Genomic DNA, 19,813 nt, shown 5'->3' on the forward strand with positions numbered 1-19,813 from the left:
AGTTGCGTGGGTTCCTTTGACCTGATCACTATCATCACTAGCTGGGAGCCAGGGGTAATTATCATGGCAATCTCCTTCCTTGTGGACACCAGAGCCACTTACTCAGTCCTGACAGAGTATTGGGGACCAACCTCTCATTCTAGTTCCCCTATTGTCAGGGTAGGGGGACAGCCTTGCTGGACTCCACCACTTAAATGTATTTTCAAGGGTGTTCCCTTGACTCATTCCTTTTTAGTGATGCCAACCTGTCCAGTTCCATTACTGGGAAGGGACTTTTTAGCCAAAGTAGGAACCTCTATCTCCTTTACTCCACCCATTTGCCTGACCCCAAGCTCACCAGAGTCCTCTCTTCTACTAGCTACCCAACCTACCAACTGTGACATATTGCTTCCTTTACCAGCCTCTCAAGTGGACCCCCAAGTCTGGGATGTCCAAAACTGCTCTGTTGCTAGGCACCATTCCCCTGTGGTCATTCAACTACAGGATCCTACTTGCTATATTACCCAATCCTTGGGGATGAGAGAGGTAGAGAAGGTAATTAAATATATACCAAGGACTATGTATGGATATAACCTAGAACCTCTGCTTGGATGTAGCCCGTGGTAGCTCAGTAACCAATTGTTTCCCATAGTAAGGGTAACAAGGACTATTTCTAACAGGAACTCAATGGCTGGCTCTCTGACCTCCCCACCTCCCAAGGGAGGACCAGTCCTGTTAGGCCACAGAGGAGGACTTTGCAGCCAGTCCTGAAGATACCTGATAAAACAGGATCAGTTGAATGGGGAGGAAGTCCCCCCTATCAGTGGACTTGGAAAGAGGCAGGGTGGAGATGAGGGAGGGAGGGTGGGATTGGGAGGGAATGAGGGAGCGGGATATAGCTGGGATGCAGAGTTAATAAAATGTAACTGATAAGAAAAAAATAAAATTAAAAAAAATATTCCTCTAAGTGTGGAGAGCTGCTTGTTTGTCAAGCTGCTTTGTTATTTATCTAAATACATGTTTTCACCCTGGCCTTCACCTTGAGATAGAGAAAAGAGGAAGTTTTGCCAAGTTCCTTAAAACTTGTTTGTCTGACCTTGGACCTTATCTGTTATAGGGAAGTAGTTTTAGAAAACAAGTTTGGCAGTTCCACAAACTTCTTTCTTGTATTAATGTGACTTGCTTTAATTATTTCAGTCCTCACTCCCCACTCAGGAACTGTTCAACTCTACTGATGGACTCTGGCATCTAAGGTCGTTGCCTCTCTGACTTCCCTGCTCCTAAATAAGAGAAACCTGTCATTCCGGTTTCTACTTCAGACTCTGACCTTGGCCTACAATCTCCTTAATGTGATCAAACCCGGCCCATTTTAAAGCTTGCTGGCTGTATGTCCCACCCAGGGCAAACTCAGAACTGCCACAGCTTCTCCTGTGACTTTGTCAAGTAACCTTACTTCACCATTCACTAACTGCCCTGACTCTGATGTTGCCACAATCCCCTACCTTTTTCATATCACCCTCTTTGGCGTGGCAAGCTTTTTCAAGGACAGGACACACTCTGTAAGATTGCTAAGTTCCTTAGAGTGTAATAAAACTATAATCCTTGATACCTTATATCAACCCCAATGCTCTACTGCTAACAATACCTCAATTCTTAGTGGTACTCAGGTCTACCATCATTTACCTGCTGGTTGGTCAGGAGTTTGCATGCTGGTGATCCTCTTCCCTGAGCTTCAGGTGATAAATGAAAAGGAGCCCCTACCAATCCCCATCATGGACTCAATAGCTGCCTAGCAGGATAAGAAGGCAATTCATATCTTGCACCTCTTGGCTGTTGCAGGAATCAAGGCAGCTGTTGGGAACAGGACAGCAGGACTAGCCACTTCACTAACTTTGTATTATCAGCTTCATCCAGGACCAGCAAGTGCCTCAGACAATACTGACTCTCTCCAAGTGCAGGTTGACTCGCTGGATCTCCTCACATCTAAAGAAGGTGGCCTTTGCATCTTCCTTCGGGAGTAATGCTGTTTTTATGTCAACCAGTTGGGTATAATAAAAGACAAAATCCAACAATTCCAGACAAATCTACAAAAGCTAAGGATACAGCTTGAGGCCTCTAGCTCTTGGGCCTTCGAGAACCCCATATGGAAATCGATTCTGACCTTCCTCATACCTTTTTCTGCTTTTGCTTTTTGCACCCTACTTTATTAAGTTCCTCTCTACATTCTTCCAATAACAAATGTAAAAATATTCTAGCCAAACCATTAATCAGTTACTCTTACAGGATTATCAACCTCTACCCACAGAACCAGATGGCAGTGACCTTCCAATCAACCCTGTTGGTGGGGACCAACTATACACTGAGAATGACAATGTTCTTAATCAATAGGAAGTAGCTTGAAAAACAAAGGTGGCCCCTATGCCCTCCCTACCATCACCCCCTTCCTAGCTCCTCACTTTTTAATATAACAAAAAGGGAAGAATGTTGGAATCCATAAGCAGGCATTTCTATGGACAGCCCCAAGAGACCTGACAAACTGGATATCAGGCATCTGTGAAGCCACCTACGGACCACCTGAAACCACCTGCACATGCTCTGGGTCACCTTATAAGAGAACTCGTACCACCTCCAATTGTTCTCTTCTGCCCTGCCCAGAGATGGTCTCTGTGACCCCGTTTCCCTTCCCTCAATAAACCTCCCACGTGGAACCAGTTGCATGATGTGACTTGTGAACTCGCCGTGTCATTTTGCTGCACAATCCTAACATATATTCCTTGTGTTTTCACCTCTACACTAGACTTAAAAGTATGTTCTTTAGTTTTAAAATACTTTAGCACTTTTGATGGCTTACCTTATTTGTGTAATATTTTAATGTTCATAACACTACATTTGTGATTTTTATTCTTTAAAATGTGCTGAGAAGTCATTTCTAAGACAACGCACACTCCAGCTCAGTGTTTCTGTATGTGCATTCTGAAAGCATGTATCCTTCCAATTATTGTAGTTGATTGGTGATTTTATTCAAATACTCTGTATTAATGCTGGGTATCTGTATGCTGCTAAGGGGGGCTGCTAAGCTCTCTGACTGTCATTATGGACTGGTCTCTTTTCACCTTCAGTTCTGTCAAATTTTACTTCATTTATTTTGAAGATCTGCCAGACGTATATAATTCAATGTTCCATATTTTGAGGGAACTATGTATTCGAAGAACTGACCACTTGTCACTGAAGAGACTCCCTTGATTTCTTATGTTGAGCTAATTTTTAAGTTCGTTTATGTCCTCCTTTGCTTTAAATATGTTTCTGTAACATTTATAAAATGCACTTCTTTAAGGAAAGAAATAACAGCAGCATCTTGCTTTTTCTGTTGTACTTTTCTATCCCTGATGAGGGTGGAACTCTGCTGGATAAGGCTGAAGTCTGATCTATCTTGACAGCCAACTCTGCTTGATCTATTGGGACAGACTCCCCTTCCTCAGCAGGGTTCTCACCCCGACCCTCATCTAGGTGAGCCCAGATTTTGTAAGGAGTGTCACTTAGCCCTCAGGGCAGATGATAGGTCAGACCCTTTCCTGATTAAAAAAAAAAAAAAACTCCAGCCAGCATCCTGGAAATTTCTAGAAATACGCCACCCAGCTAAGGAGATCTTAGTTTTAAGCAGTGACCTTCAATTGTACTTGGAGATTCTCCCACCTATTGGGCAATTAAGTATTATGTTCTTCTTGTGATAGGACCCTGCTACTGCATGTAAAATGAGGTACTGTACGGCTACATGTAAATCAAGCATCCCTGGCACCGCTCACCACTTCGAATCAAACACATTCACCCTCAAAATCACTCCCACTGCTTAAGGTTTATAATTCCTTGGTTTCAAATAAATATGCTGGTTTCAAATACATGCTGTGTGATACCATCAGCCTTCCATCATGGAACCTGAATGGAACCTGAGATTTGACATCCCCCCCCCCGCCAGGTCTCCTCTCACCAGACCTGCCTTCTGACCCTTTGGGCCTAGGCCTCACCAGGCTTGTGTCTCAGCTGGAAGCCCCCAGACATGGGCTTTGCATGCTCAACATAAGAGCTTAACCAAGAGCTATAACACTTTGGTATGGCCATAGAATTTTTGAATCCCCGAGGTCCCACTGCCACCAGTGATCTCATTCTAAAAGAGTTAAACTGATACACTCATTGGAAACCCTTTTCCAAACCTCTATCCAGGACATGGCTGTTGCCCTAAAACACTAGCTTCTTCTGAAAGAAACTGAACTCAATTTTTCATCTGAAAGCTGAGTTCCAGACTCCCACCAAAATCCAGCCAAACAGAAAAGGACAGATGAGCACTGCCTTTTGACTGTGATGGTTGTTCAATTTGTATATAGTGATTGCTCTTATTAAATGGTTATTCAATTTGTACTGAAGATTTGTTTTTTGTGATTGGTTTGTCTCCTGGAGGTTTTTTTTTTAATTTTATTTATTATTTATTACAATTTATTCATCTTGTATCCTGGCTGTGGCACTCTCCCTTGTCTCCTCCCAAACCCAGCCTCCTTCCCTTTTCTCCCCCTATGCCCCTCCCCTAGTCCACTGATAGGGGAGGTCCTCCTCCCCTTCCATCTGACCCTACCCTATCAGGTCCCTTCAGGACTGCCTGCATTGTCTTCCTCTGTGGCCTGGCAAGGCTGCATCCCCCAGGGGGTGGTGATCAGAGAGTCTGTCACTGAAGTAATATCAGAGACAATCCCTGCTCCCCTTACTAGGGAACCTCTTAGAGACTGATACTATGGGCTGCATCTGAGCAGGGGTTTTAGGTCCTCTCCATGTATGGTCCTTGGTTGTGGTATCAATCTCTGCAGGGCCCCAGTGTTTGGGGCTCTGTTGGTCTCCTTTTGAAGCTCCTGACCCCTCCAGGTCTCACCCCTCCAGGTCTCTCTATCTCCTCCTTCTTTCATAAAATTTCCTGCACTCTGTCCAAAGTTTTGCTATGAGTCTCAGCCTCTGGTTAGATACCTTGATCAGTAGAGTGTTTCAGAGACCCTCTGTGATAGACTCCTGTCTGTTCCCTGTCTTCTCCTTCTTCCGGTATTTTTCGAATTTGCCCCTCTGAATGAAGATTGAGCATCTTCCCTAGGGTCTCCCTTGTTGTTTAGCTTCTTTAGGACTATAGATTTTAGTATGTTTATCATATATTGTATATCTAATAACCACTTATGAGTGAGTATATACCATGTATGCCTTTCTGCTTCTGGGATACCTCACTCAGGATGATCTTTTCCAGATCCCACCATTTACCTGCAAATTTCATGATTTCCTTGTTTTTAATAGCTCAGTAGTATTCCATTGTGTAAATGTACCACAATTTTTGTATGCATCCCTCCTTTGAGGGATATCTGGGTTGTTTCCAGCTTCTAGCTATTATGAATAGAGCTGCTACGAAATATGGTTGAGCAAATGTCCTTGTTGTATTAGTTGAGCATATTTAGATATATGCCTAGGAGTTATATAGTTGGATCTTGAGGTAGCATTATTCCTTAATTGTTTGAGAAAGCGCCAGATTGATTTCCAAAATGGTTTTACAAGTGTACAGTCCCACCAGCAATGGAGGAGGGTTCCCTTTTCTCCACATCCTCTTCAGCATATGTTGTCACTTGAGTTTTAATCCTATTTTTCTAAACGGTTAGTTCTCTCCTTCCTCTTTGCTCTCCCTTTTTTGTGAATTGAGTACTTTTTAAACATTCCATTTTAGGAGTATTAGTTGGCATTTTTGCATTTTCCAGCAATATAGACATGCATTTTAATTTTTCACAGATAGCAGAAGTACTCCACAAATGCACAACTGTGGTTATGCTTTCTCAGAGTGCAGCCATCTCCCTGCACGTCACTCACAAGTGCTATGGTGAGCACCACAGGAGCTGTGAAGTTAATTCCAAACCTCAAATGTGTGGAAGCTATTTCAAACATTATAATTGGTTATGCAATGAAGATAACATCCATGTTTTTGTGCACTTACACTTGTCACTTTTCTGATGGTTGTCCTTCCTTTCTGCCAGCCTATCTCTTCTGGAGCAATTCCTCTTTTGGTGTGATGAATTTCTTTAGTATGTCTTACGGGAGGTATTTTCCCCCCTTAGGTTTTGCTTGTTAGTATCTTCATTTTATCTAACTCAGGAAAAATAATTTTTAAAGAGGCGTGGTTTTTTTTAATGTATAAATTAGTCTTTCCCTTTAAGCCCTTCAACGATGACATTTTGTTATTGTTTCTTTCCATTTAGTTTAATTAATTGGAGGTAGAGCTGAAGTTCTCCATCTCCTCAATCAGAAACATTCCTGCATGATTCTTTAAAAGTCATCCTTTTTCTTCTTGAAATCATAGATGAGCATGTATGCTAAAATGTGGAGTTGTTCCACAGGTTCATAAACTTTGTACTCTTGCTATGTGTTTCTCATTCTTTGTTTGAATTTGAATAACAGCATTTGAGCTATCTTCAAATTAACTCCTGTTTTACTTGCTGAGTCACTTCTTCATTCCACTTCTCCCATGGATCTTCTTACTCAGGTTTTTTTGTCTTCATGTGCACTTAAATGTGGTTAGTTTTTCATTAGCACATGTGTGTTCCTCACTTTCTCCTAATATAGCTTTTAAGTTTCTCCATACTTCTAATATCTGGGCTTTTTCTATTAGTTTATTTATTGAGTGTAGATCACATTTTCTCCTTTCTTCATTTGCCTCATAATTTCTTACTGTGTGAAAGGCATGTATGATGTAAGAGGCCAACACAAACGAAAGGACAGCAGACAGTGATAGCACTAACTGCAAAGGCATGCCTAGCCTGTCTTGTCCCAGCTCTCCATGGGCCTGAATGATCTTAACTTGTAATCCGCATTTAATCTGAACTGAAATGGCTATAGCTTTAGTAACGTTGAGCTCACTAGGAACTTAAAATATTTTGAAGTTACATTTCTAATTTTCCTTTTAACTACAGGCAAGGGTTTGGAGAGCTATTTTTCTTTACTATACAAACAAACAAAAAAGCAAACAAATAAAACCAGAAAACCCTCTGATCTGGTATGGGATAAGTACTAAATTTAACAATAACCCATGCTTCTTTGACATCTGAAACTGAAAGACCTCAAACAGCCTGACCGCGAGATCCTTTTGTTCATTCTGCTCCTCAGGATAAGGTCCCCCAGTCCTTTTATCAGGAAGACCAGGCAGTTTCCATTTGTCACAAGGAGTGGCTTTCAGCAGGCTGTAGGCATGTGAAATTATTGAAGTAGGCTGAACTCGTCCATTTGTGAGGCTGGGTACACTACTCTTGGTGTGAGCTGATCTTACCTGCCTGGAAAATTGGGGACACCACTCTTGGTGTGAAAAAGTCTGCCTCTGCACCCTGTAAAGCGTGCTGTGGGCAGTGCAGTCCCTCCAAGTTGCTTGTGTGCCAGTAGGAAGTGCTGTGACTTGCATGCATCCACTGTTGACTGTGAAGTGCTTATCCATCCCCAGAGCCTGAGAAGGGGACTCCTCAAGTAAAAGTATGGGAATTCTATGCCTGCAGTAGCCCCCAATAATAACAAAAAGACCTATTAATTTTATTAAAGGCTTCAAGCACTATAGCTGAGCAGATACTGAGCTATTCTAACTGGACTATGCTGGCCTGGCTTTCTAGCCACATGGCTCATTATCTGCTATCTTAGTCTCACTCTGGCAACTTTTTCATCTGTGTCCCAATGGCTACATTTCCGGTCCCTACCTGAGTCTCTCTCTCTCTCTCTCTCTCTCTCTCTCTCTCTCTCTCTCCTTTCCTCCTATTGGTTATTCAGCTCTTTATTTAACCAATCAAAAGGCAATGAAGAACAATGTTTACAATTGAAAGGAGATGTTTCACAATAATGACACTGCCATTGGGACTGTAACCAGATTTCTGAGTATAGAAATCAATAGTTGAATACACAGTGCACAAAAACATCCTCCAACATCCTATCCTATTAATAGACTGAAGACAGGTTACTAGAACTTCAGAAGGAGGGCTACAAAGATGTCTCAATGCTTAAGAACACTGTCACTCTTGCAGAGTACCAGGTTTCAGTTCCCAGTGCACATATCATGGCTCACAACCATCTTTGTTTTCAGTTCCAAGAGATCTGATGCCTTCCTTTGCCCTCTGCAGGTATCATGTGTTCATAGGGTGCACATACATACATGAAGGCAAGGCATTCATACACAGAAAGTAAAAACACAGAAAAATTTTAAAATAAATAAAACTTTAGGCAGGAAACTCTGTTTCTCAGCAAGAAATCAGCCTGTTGAGTCTCTCATCTTAGTGTCTCATGTTTGGTTATTTATACCCTGACACATGTTCTTGCATTGTATGATGGTTCTCATGATTTGTCAACCTAGAAATACCCAGAAAAGTAGTTTAAATGAGGGACTATCTATGTTGGATTGACTTACGAACATGTCTTTAGAGGGGTGCCTCAAGAAAGTGGATAGGAGGAATGCCCAGGGGGTCCTGAAGTTGATTAAGAGAGGAAAATCAACCTGAGCACAGCACAAAAGCAAAGCATGCCTTCACTGTCTCTGCTCCCACTGCTATGTTTTCCATAGCACAATTGACAGGACCTGGAATGTAAGTTCCTTCCTGTCAGCTGCGTTGTCAGCAACTAGAATGACATGAAACTGGAACACCTTGTCTCTAGCCTTTGGAAGACCATTCATCCAAAGCGTTCCTCTGGGTTTGCCATGCCTCACAGGTAAGTTCAGTTCCATTCTCTTCATCAGACGTTGGGGGCCGTAACAGGTAACATAATATATCTCCTTATTTCTTCCTTCTCTTCCCTTTTTCTTTCCTTTTTTTTTTCTCCTTTCATTCTCGACCTTTTCCCTTTCCTCCCTTCACCTTAGGCTGTCCTTGAGCTGGTAAGCTTTCTGCATGCATGGCTCCACCTGGCTAATAGAGTCTTCTTGAAGGTGATATCTCTTGCCTTCTCTGACTCTACAACTCAGGAGAACAAGGCTTGTAAGGTGACGTGTCACTTTTCTGTCAGCCTTTACTGAAGTGTGTTTCAGCCTGTATTGTTCGGTATGAGTAGAATAGTCTGGGTTTCTGTGTTTTTTGGGTCTCTGTTTAGATTTTTTGCTTTTCCAAGCTCTTTTTTTAAAGGTTTTTATTTCCCTATGATTCTAGTTCGATACCTACAGCAATCATATACATGTGTGTGATGGATATATAGATTATATATGTTATTATGCATGTGCCATGTGCCTGTGTATGTACATGTGTGTGTGATACCTCTCTATGTATGTGTGGTAGTGTGTGGATGTATGTAAGGGGTTTGTGGGGTGTATATGTGTACATGTGTGGGCAAATATGTGCTGTGGGGTGTGTGTCTGTGGTTTGTGTGGTATGTGAGTATGTGCAATATATGTACGTAAACGTGTGTGTATCTAATGTAAGGTAGTGTATTTCTATGCAGATAATATGTGTAGTATGTGAGCATATATGGTGTGTGTGTGTGTGTGTGTGTGTTTGTATACACAGTGGCTTGGAGGTATGTGAGTTTCTATGTATATGGTGTGTGGAGTGTGCACACTGTTTTATGTGTATATGTGTGCTGTGTATATATGTGCTGTGTATGTATGTGTGAGATGGGGATCTTTGGGGGTGTTTGTAAAGGAAGGGTTTCCATCTGTGTGAGTGGGATTATGTGTGTCTGTCCTGGTGTGCATGGAGATTAGAGGACTCATGAGTCCTTCCACCCTGTTTGAGAAAGGGGCTTTACACTGTTGTTCCCACTGCACACACCAGGCTACATGACATATGAGTTTCCAAAAATTCTCTCAACTCGCCATGGAGCACTGGGATCACACACATGTACTCTAGTCCTCACACCACAGTGACCATTCTTGGCAGATTTATTGTTTGTAGATACTTATGTTTCTAGATTTCAAATTCTCCAGTATCCAGCCAGGGAGTTTTGAAGCAGAAAAACCAGTAGGCTCCATGCTGTGCTGCCTCAGGCTAAGTTGTCACTGTTTTCTTGTCTCAGTTCAACCTTACTGTTCTTGCTTGTTTGTTTGTTTGTTTGTTTTATAGATAATGTTGAGGATTTTGAGATGTAATTGGAAGGAGAAACATGCAAATTTCACGTTTCTGAGAGCAATCAGTAATGATATTATTTTGTCACAGATGTAAATTTCTGTTAAGGAACAAAATCCACTTATTTCTGAAATGATCAAAATCAATAAATCTTAAAGACTTTGAAATTAACTCTTTCAGTCTGCTCTTCTTTGTTTGTAAATGACAAAGAATAAGCAATAGTTTTAGAAACTATCTGTGTAGATGCTGTGTTCAGAGATTTATGTAGTCACCATTGTCTAGCTTCCTGGCTTCAACAAGTAAACAAATATACGAATCCAGGTTTGTAGAAAGCCCATTATGAATTGGTCAGGAAGGCTCCAGAGACACTCAAAATAGCACAGGTTCTTATGTATGTATGTATGTATGTATGTATGTATGTATTTACTTATGTGCTTATTTATTTGATGTGTATGGGTGTTTTGTCTGCATGAAAGTCTCTGTATCACAAGCATGCCATGCCTACAGAGATCAGAAGAGGGCATCATGTCTCCTTAGGACTGGAGTTGCAGATGGTTGTGAGCCTCCCTGTGGGTGTTTGGAATTGAACCCTGGTCCTCTGAAAGAGAACCCAGTGCTCTTAAACTCTAAGACATCTCTCCAGCCCAAATGCAGGTCATTCATTGCCCACCAAGACTAGATAAGATCCTATCTATATATAAAGACAGGACATACTTTAGTTATAGGACATAGAGAAACCAAACTGAGACCAGGATAGAAACTTCTTCCTTCTATCTAGCTGTCACAGTACTGGGAGGTGCTATGCAGGCTACAGAGAAAGAAAAGTAGTCAAAAGCTTTACTCAAGTATGGTCCAGATGAACTACAGAACCACCAAGATGGTACAATAGATAGAATGGCTGTTATGGGGTAATCAGTTGATTTCTAATGGGATTTTAGATCCAATCTACAAAAGTAAATGATACTTGGTATTATAAACCTGGTCAAAGTCCATGCTGGGAAGGTTATAGGCCTCATGGAGGAGCTTACTATTGTTGTATTGTTAGATGGACATGATGTCATCTTAGCAGGGGTTTATATTATAGATAAAGAACCATGACCAACTATGGTACAGGAAGGTACTCTGTATGCCACCAAAAAGAAACATAAACACCAAGCTAACAACAAACCCTTTGATCTACAGTGGTGTCCTACCTACAAAATATGCTAGGGCAAAGGTAGCACAAAGCTGGTGGGAGTTACCAACCAGTATGTAATTTGACTTAAGGCCCACTTGACAAGCTAGAACCTATAACCAACATTGCTTTAGTGAGCAGCAAACTGAGACTAGCTGGCTCAGAGACATAGAGTAAACTAAATACTACTATTCTTAAACAAAACAAAAAAAAATTATTTATTCCTAATGACATTGCTATACTTATAGATCGGTGCCTTTTAGAGCCATCATCAGAGAAGCTTCTTCTTCCAGCAGATGGGAGTAAATACAATGACAAAAAGCCCACCAAAACCGAAAATCCACTATGAAAAAAAGCAAATTGGGCAGAAAAGGGCTTATTTAGTTTACATATTCTGAGTCATAGTCCATTGAGAGAAACTAAGGCAAGAAAAACTGTGCAGGAACCTGAAGGCAAGAGCTGATGCAGAGGCAATTGAGAAGTGCCGCTTACTGGCTTGCTCCTCGTGGCTTGCTCAGTCTGCTTTCTTGTAGCACTCAGAATCTCCAGCCTAGAGGTGTCCCCACTCACAAGGGGCTGGGCTCTCCCACATCAATCACTAATTAAGAGAGTACCCTATAGGTTTGCCTGCATCTCAGTCTTCTGGAGGCAATGTCTCATAGAGGTTCCCTCCTCTCAGATGACTCTTGCTTGTCCACTTGACATAAAACTAGCCATCACAGTGTCAAGGTGTATTCTGGATAGTCATAATTATATCAATAAATTAGTGCTGCCCTCAGCTTTAGTCAGAAAAGCTGTTTGCAGTGGGTGATGGCTTATACAGAGACTCATAACTGGGTAGAATGTGAGAACAGTGACTATTAGTACTTAGTCCTAAATGGAGCATCTGTATCACCCCTCCAAGGTTCAGGGAACATCAAAGAACAGGGGTCAGAAAGAAAGTAACAGCCAGAGGCTGGGAAGAGGTACTATAAAATGTTGTCTTCTAAAGAGACATGGCAGTTGCACCCTTGAACTCACAGCAACAGTCACTGCCTGCATAAGACTCACCCAAAACTGGGCCCATCAACATTCTATCATGGATGGAGGAGTTGCTCATAAGGCCCCACCCTTTCCTGAGGATTTGTAGGCAGTTAGTGGTTGCTGGGATAGGGAGAGTCAAATTCCTCAGTGGTGTAACTATTGTTACATTGTCCTTGTTCAAGTAAACAACTGCAGGTAGCCCTAAGAAAATGCAGCAGGTCACACACACACACACACACACACACACACACACACACACACACACACACTAATAGGAAAAAGTCATGAAAGTAGGAAAGGTCAGGAAGAAGAGGGGATTCAGTGGCTGAGGGGAAGGGGGAGGAAGAAGATGTGGGGGGAATAATGAAACAACATTATATATACTTAAGAAAGTGTGAAGGAAAAAGTAGTTTTTAAAATTAGATTAAAATAAAACATGAAATAGAAACTGTAGGATTTCTCAGTTTCATTTAGGAAAGACTTGCAGGGGAAAATGGTTGGGATCTGTCACAAGATATCAAAGTGGTGTTCCTGGGACAAGGACTATTGCTCACTTAGATCCATGGCCCTTTTCCCTTTGTGAAGCTGTAAGGATTTCGCCCCTGTCTTTAGCTGCCTGGTGGTAGCATGACTGATCTTCTGTTCCTGAGAAGATGATGTCTGGGATGATTTTCCTATGGATCCCTGGAAGCTCTGTCCTAACAAACAAAGGGATCAAGTCGTGTTTTCAGCAGCTGTGGCATTACAGTTTTGTGTAGGATATAAAAAGTCACCAAACCAAGGAAACAAAAACGTGATTAGACTAGCAGCAAGCTTACGAAATATAAAACCATCCTATTTCATAAGCGTGAAGGGAAATCATTAGACTATTTCAAGTTTCTCAGTTGGTATTTTAGTTGTGAGATTACACACAAAAACTAAAGGAATTAAAAACAATTGGGAAAGTGAATTAAGGCAACTTGAAAATGACTTTCTCCAATTTTCTCCTAAATTTAAATGTTTATTATTTCTTTTTTTTTCAGGCCACTTTTATGACACTTTATTTATTAAACAGAAATACTGGTATATACTGTACATGATCACCCCAGGGGACCACATTAGTATTACATAAAGTTTAATTTTGTAATATTTATTATTTCTTTTGGAGATTTACATTAAATGGTGAGGGCAGATATAAATACGCACCTCATTAGCTACTAATGTATCAACTTACAAGTTGTTTAACATAATTTAATTTCCTGTAGTAAATTTCCTCTTAATGCCTTTGCCCATATGTAAATTTAACAGGTTTTTAGTATTTTCAACTAATGTAAAATTGCAGAAGGCTGAGAATTCTGGTATCTGCCGCAATTCTTCACAGTTACAATTTATAAAGGAAGAGTGTAATAAAATTTTATTTAAAATGTTTTAAGCTGTTTTACAACAATACACCCCACGGAAAGCAGGAAATCTGCTGAGCCTTGTTAACCTGTTGAGAGTTACTCCTGCAGGGGTAAGATGGCTTCAGACAACACAAGACACAATCTGGAGTTGTGTCCACCATGGAAGACTACTTTACACTTTGTTCTAATTCAGGAAATGTTTTTAACTCTTTTCATTTTACTTAGAAGACTAACACGTGTAGATTGTAAAGGACAGAAAAAAATAAAACGGGTTGATTATCTCATCCCGTAGAGACAGCAGGTTTTGCAGAGTCTCCTAATGTTAATGTTGAGATGCCAGAGATATTCAGAAAGCACAAACCATGTAGTCTTATGTTTTACTTCTTATAAAATACCAAAATGGATAAGTCAGTAACATGGTACAGAACATAAATGTCACAGTGCAAAATAGGGTATAGCAGAAGTTTTGGATCCCAATAATAGTATTATTTAGGGTGTAAAACATTTTTAAATTTTATTTCTTGATTGCAAACAAAATAATGGGTTTCATTGTGTCCTTCACCCCACTGTTTTTCCCATTCTCATTGCTACCCTCCTGTTAGTACCTTTCCTTTTTGAAAATAGCTTCCTTTTCTGCTTTCGTGTTCTTGTTCTCTTTCTCTCTCTTAGTGTGTTTGTCTCTCTCTCTTCCTCCCTCTTCCTCTTTTTTCTCATTCCTCTCCTTCTCCTTCCCTTCTCTCTTCCGCCCTCTCCCTCCTCTTCTGCATCTCTATCTTTACCTTCCTCTCTCCCCCTGCCTCAACAAGATCCCTTTCTTTATCACATCTCCAAGAAATAATATACTGCGTTTTCTTCAGCCCAGGAGTTTTATTTTTCCTAACTTTTTAATGCTTATTATTAAGTCTCAGAGAGCAGAACTTGAGGTCTGGGGATTTCTGTTGTATAAGTGTTTTATGAGTAAGGACTGATCTATACGCCAGCAAGACATACTCATGGGAGTTAGAGAACAGCAGGGCTTAGCAGATCAATAATGACATACTGAACCTCTAGCCTATTGATCACAAGGTTGCGTGGGACAAGCACAGGTATTATATTGGTTAATATCTCACAATAGGCTAAATGCATTGCTCATACCATTCAATCTCATTACTGTTTATTAGCTAGATGGTATCAGGTATAGATCCAGAAAATGAATTCTTAATTACCAACATTCACTTCCAACATTCACCTGTTCCTAGAATCAGGTGGTCTTTTACATAACAGAAGCAAACAAAGCAAACAGCATGCCACTGATCTGTTTTTCAAATGTTTGGAAGTGTCCATTTGTTTCTACAGATTCCCACATCATAGGCATTAAATTATGCTTTAATTAGAAATGCTTTCCTGAGTTACTTCCCTACTATAAACTAAGCCTGCTTCCTCCTGTATGTTCTAAGCAAGGCTTCTCTCAAGTCTGCTTCTTATGACTGAGAATACCGTTCATAGGGTAAACTTTGGCAGGTTGAGGCCCTTCTTCTTTTGGGCTCCCCAGTGGACACTTTGCTCGTACAGACAGAGTTTCTGAATTATTCTCTCTTGAGGTTCATGTTGGAGCCAGAGCTGCTGATTCCTATGTCTTGGTATAAACCACACCCTTGGTATACATACCTTGGTATAAATTACACCCTCAAGAGGGTCAACAATGTGTTCATATATAGCAATGGCAAAAGTGGAGGCTGAAAAATGTTCTCAGACTAGTGTTTTGGTCAATCAGAGAAAATTAAGGTTTGTTTCAAACCCTGGTGTCCCATGCTCATAATTAGGAACAATAACGCATATCTGTAATGATTTATAAAAAGAAAGAAGCAGATTTCCAGCTTCCCATTAAAAATAATAATAAAAAAATCTATGATCAACAGTGTAACAGGCCTCACATAAAGTGACACTAGAGAATCTTTGATTTGACCTTCCTTTAACATTTTAGTATCTAATAGGAAGTCCCTACCATGGACTTGGAGCTTCATAAATGAATGAATGAATGAATGAATGAATGAATGAATGAATGAATGAATGAATGAGTGAGTGACACCAACTGTGACCATGTCAGTCTGTCTAGTATCTGTTAGGGAACATTGAGGAGGACAAAGCTTAGCTGAAGCTCAATTAGAGACTTGCTGGAAAAATGATCTCATATTTTATAAAGTATCTCTACTAGAAAACAACCTGAGAAAACATTTTTCAGCTTGATTTTCTGTTACCTAAAAGTCTTCTGCTTTTGGTTTATCTCAATAGTGTAGCGCTACCTATAATCCCATTTTAAATTACTTCAATGTTTCTTAATCCATTTCTCATTGGCAAATTCCTAATTATATACCATCATTCACAGATCACAGCTAAAAAGTACAGAGACTAACTTCTGATTATTAATTCTGTTATTGGTGTCATTGGTAAAAAATTTTAACATCACAACTTTAAATAAATTTTTCATATGCCTTTATATTTTCAAGTTTTAGAGTTCTCTTATTACTCATAAATATTGATATTAACTTTAAGTAATGTTCCAACTAAGGCATATTAATAAAACATAGCCTTCCAGTGGAACAGGACAGGATATAGTAGTGCTAACAGTGTGTGTGTTTGTGTGTGCGTGTGTGCATTGAACAGTGCGGCTCTCTGGGTTTGGCACACAGAAGAAAATCGTGACAAAATCTGTTCTTGCTTTCCTGATGCAGTAGAACAAAACACTAAACTCTTTCCTGGAGCCTAAGGGAATTCCACTCTCCACTGCCAATGGAAAGTTTCTTTTCAAAGGCAGAAAGACTTGAGCATACCTGGGAAACGGAAAGTTGCTTCATGGTTTCTCCTGGCTTTTCCTGGTGATAATTGCCTGCTTCTCAGCGGTCCTTCACCACATCCATCCATCCGTCCTAGGAGGGTCACAGATCGCAGAACAACCACAGAAACAGGAAAACGAACTTCCTGAGCACACTGCAAACACAGAAACCTGTTTCCTCTGTACATATCAGATGGTCAAAAGCCAGTTTTAGCACGGTCAGTACAGAAGTGGCTGTCAGGGAGACTGCAAGGACTTTGTGTCCCAATTTCACATGAATTTTTGTGCGTAAATCTACAGCCATGAAGGGGCTAAAGTTGCTCGTCCTGCTTTCTATTTTATGGGGCAGGGTCTTTGGGCTTACAAACAGCCAGCGTTCATGGACTGAAACTGAGGATGAAAACTCCCCACTGACTCTGAACTCCACCTCAGCTCCTCTAAGTGAAGTACTGAGCCTCCAACTCCTCTTGGCCACCGAGAAACCTTCCAACAAGGCAGCTGCAGCTCCCGAGGAGAAATCTTCTGAGGACACTCTTCTACCATCAACACCACAGCCCTCTGATACAAGCATCCCTGCCGAGGGGAGGGGAAGCCGAACACCCTCCGCCATAGAGAAGACAGACGTGGTATCGCTGCCGCTTTCTCTCCAGAGCAAATCCACCGTCAAGCTCAGCCCTGGAGCAGAAACGGTGATGCTTGCTAATGCCACGCTGAAATTCCTTCAGAGTTTTTCCAGAAACTCCAATCAACAAGCAATCTCCCCCAAGTCGGTTGGAGACATGGGAAACAGGTCTCCAAGGGGAACACAGCTCAGCAGAAGTGACAGCAGAGGAAATCAGAGGACCAGCTATCAAAAATCCAGTTTTGAAACAACTAGAGGAAAGTAAGAAACATTCTGTTCTTGTTCTGTCTCTCTATAGACAAGCAAATGCTAGAAGTCTGCAGTCCTTCATGCTCACGGTACTTCTTGGTAACATCTGATTGCAGTTGTGGTTTCAAAATTTGCAGTCATAGCCTTAGGGAAGAGATGAGAGAAGGACAAATGGTTGAAATCTCTTCACTTGTCCAATTGTGGCTGCTCAGGATCATGAGTGGCTCCACCAAGGCAATGAGAACCACACCCACATGCCACTGTGAAAGGTTATTGTGGAAAATTGAGTTAGGAGAACTTAGATGTACATGGCTCATAAAACAGGTGCCAGCAAGTCACATTTAAGTTATCCCATAGCGTTACACTTGTCAGGAGTAACACAGCCAGCTGAAAGCTGGCTTCTCAGCTTGATTTAAGGTGACAGCAGTTTGAATTGTTGGGGTAAAATAAGACTAAGTTTAAATGAGCATTGTAAGAAAAGTCTCAAATGGGCCCAAAAATGAACCACAAAGAAAACACACACCTAAGCAATTGAAGGTTTTAATTACATATGAGTTGGTCACCTGCATATTTAGAGGCATAAGCCAACCTTATAAATAATTTTACCTATAGTGAAATAGCTTTGTGACTGAATTGAGTTAGACATTATACCAATAAAAGACAATAAAATTTAACCTAAAATTAGTAATTCACTCCTACTGTGTGAAAGATGTTTTGAGCAAGTTGTTGATTAAATAATATGAGAGGCAAAAGGCAAGAAAGTAAAAGCCAGCGCATGTGTCTGAGTTTTTATTAGTCAAGTCTGTTTATTTATAGCATTTTATGGTCATAAAACTTTAAAGATATACAGATAAGTATGATTTTAGCTAGAAATTCACTTAGACTTTGGAATAACCCAAATTAACTGTGAAACAAGTGCTGCCTACTGGTCATGTTTAAGCTGGATGAATGGACTTCATGTGCAGCTGTTAACACACACCCTCCTTAGTAAGAAGTCCCTTACTAAATAAAAACGATAAATGGTGTCTTTTAAGAATCTCTTCTAAACTGCTTACATTTGTCATTTCTATTTACCATGCTTTATTAATGACTTTAATTCAATTATCTTTAATTGCAATAGAACTCCCGAACATTCATAGAAAATGATTGTGAGTTTTTCATCTGTCTGCAATTGGGAGAGTTCTTGTAATAGGAAAAAACCAATACAGCAAATGAAAATATAATTAAACTAAAGAACCACTTATACAAGAAGTATGTATCATAATTAAAATTACTATTTAACCATTTTATAAATAAATATTAGACTTGACATTAGAATGGCATCAGATTTTGAACTAACACTAGTCATTTTAGCTAAGTCCCTTGCTCTCAACACTTGGGAAGACTTTTTTACTTGGCCATTGTTTATGAGTGTCCATCATGTGCTTGGCAATCTTTGAACAGACAAAGAATTTGAACATCCTATCTGTATGGAATATTTACTACAAAAAGTAAATATTGAATTTCTCAGAATTCAATGTATGTTTCCAGAGAACCACAAATGAAATACAACTAGTTGAACAGCACTTTACTTTGTGGATTCCCTGATAAAAATCTTCAATTGCTCCATAGTAAAGTAACAACTGATTTAGAGATTGTGTTGTTTGTAGTCCTGGAGAACCTGGGTCTCTCTTTGTTAATCTTCTCTACTTGGTCTAAGATATCCTACTCATTAGGTCTTCCAAATGACAGAAGTGTGAAAGAACAGCCAGGTTTCTCCCAAGACACAGAGACCCCTAGAAAACTCCAGTTAAAAGAAGGTTTTCTTCTTTTTAGTTGATTAACAATAGTAACAGCGAACACTTATATGTCCTCTCTCCCTCCCCCCTCTCTATTTTGTATGTGTGTATGTGTGTGTGTGTTTGACCCAGTTAACCAGTACACATAAAAATAACTTCCTAACAAAGAGAAGACTCTTTCACGGTGCCTTTCTAGAGAGGCTCAGTGATTGACCTAAACTCACTTGGTTACTGTATCTAAGGACAGAGATGAGCTGGCCTCAGAGCTTGGTGGCGAGCTCCTCTCTCTTTCAGCAGGAGAGAGGCCATCATCTCAAGTGGAAGCTAGAGCAAGCCTCTCTTCTCACTGCTTGTGAATCTCCAACGGCTCTTGGCTGCCTGCAGAATGTATTTTGGATTCCTCGCCCAGTTACTCACATAACCTTACATTTTTGTCCTCAGCCTCATATTCTACCACTTTTTGCCTGCCCAAATTGTGATTCCTTGGTCCACAGTATATTGTACCTTCTTTTTCTCTCTCTCTGTCCAGACAGCATGCTCTTTTCCTGTTATTTATTCCTTTTATACCCAATGGCAGCCTTCTCAGGCTGCTAGGCAGTCCCTCTAATGCCTCTGTGGTTCCTCATCTGTTATCACTGAACTTACAATAGAGATTCCTTCCTTCCTTCCTTCCTTCCTTCCTTCCTTCCTTCCTTCCTTC

General features: G+C 40.5%; 1 protein-coding gene across 1 annotated transcript in view; it reads left to right on the forward strand.

Moving 5' to 3' along the window:
• Positions 1-16,766: 16,766 nt before the first annotated feature.
• Positions 16,767-19,813, forward strand: part of Mmrn1 (multimerin 1) — a 57,565-nt gene continuing 54,518 nt past the window's right edge. The window contains exon 1 of the mRNA XM_055612862.1: positions 16,767-17,347. Coding sequence (XP_055468837.1) covers positions 16,767-17,347 — 581 coding nt within the window. The remainder of the gene's footprint in view (positions 17,348-19,813) is intronic.

The sequence above is a fragment of the Psammomys obesus genome, unplaced genomic scaffold (genome assembly GCF_907164565.1).
Source record: "Psammomys obesus unplaced genomic scaffold, mPsaObe1.curated_primary_1811, whole genome shotgun sequence".
NCBI classification, from domain to species: domain Eukaryota; kingdom Metazoa; phylum Chordata; class Mammalia; order Rodentia; family Muridae; genus Psammomys; species Psammomys obesus.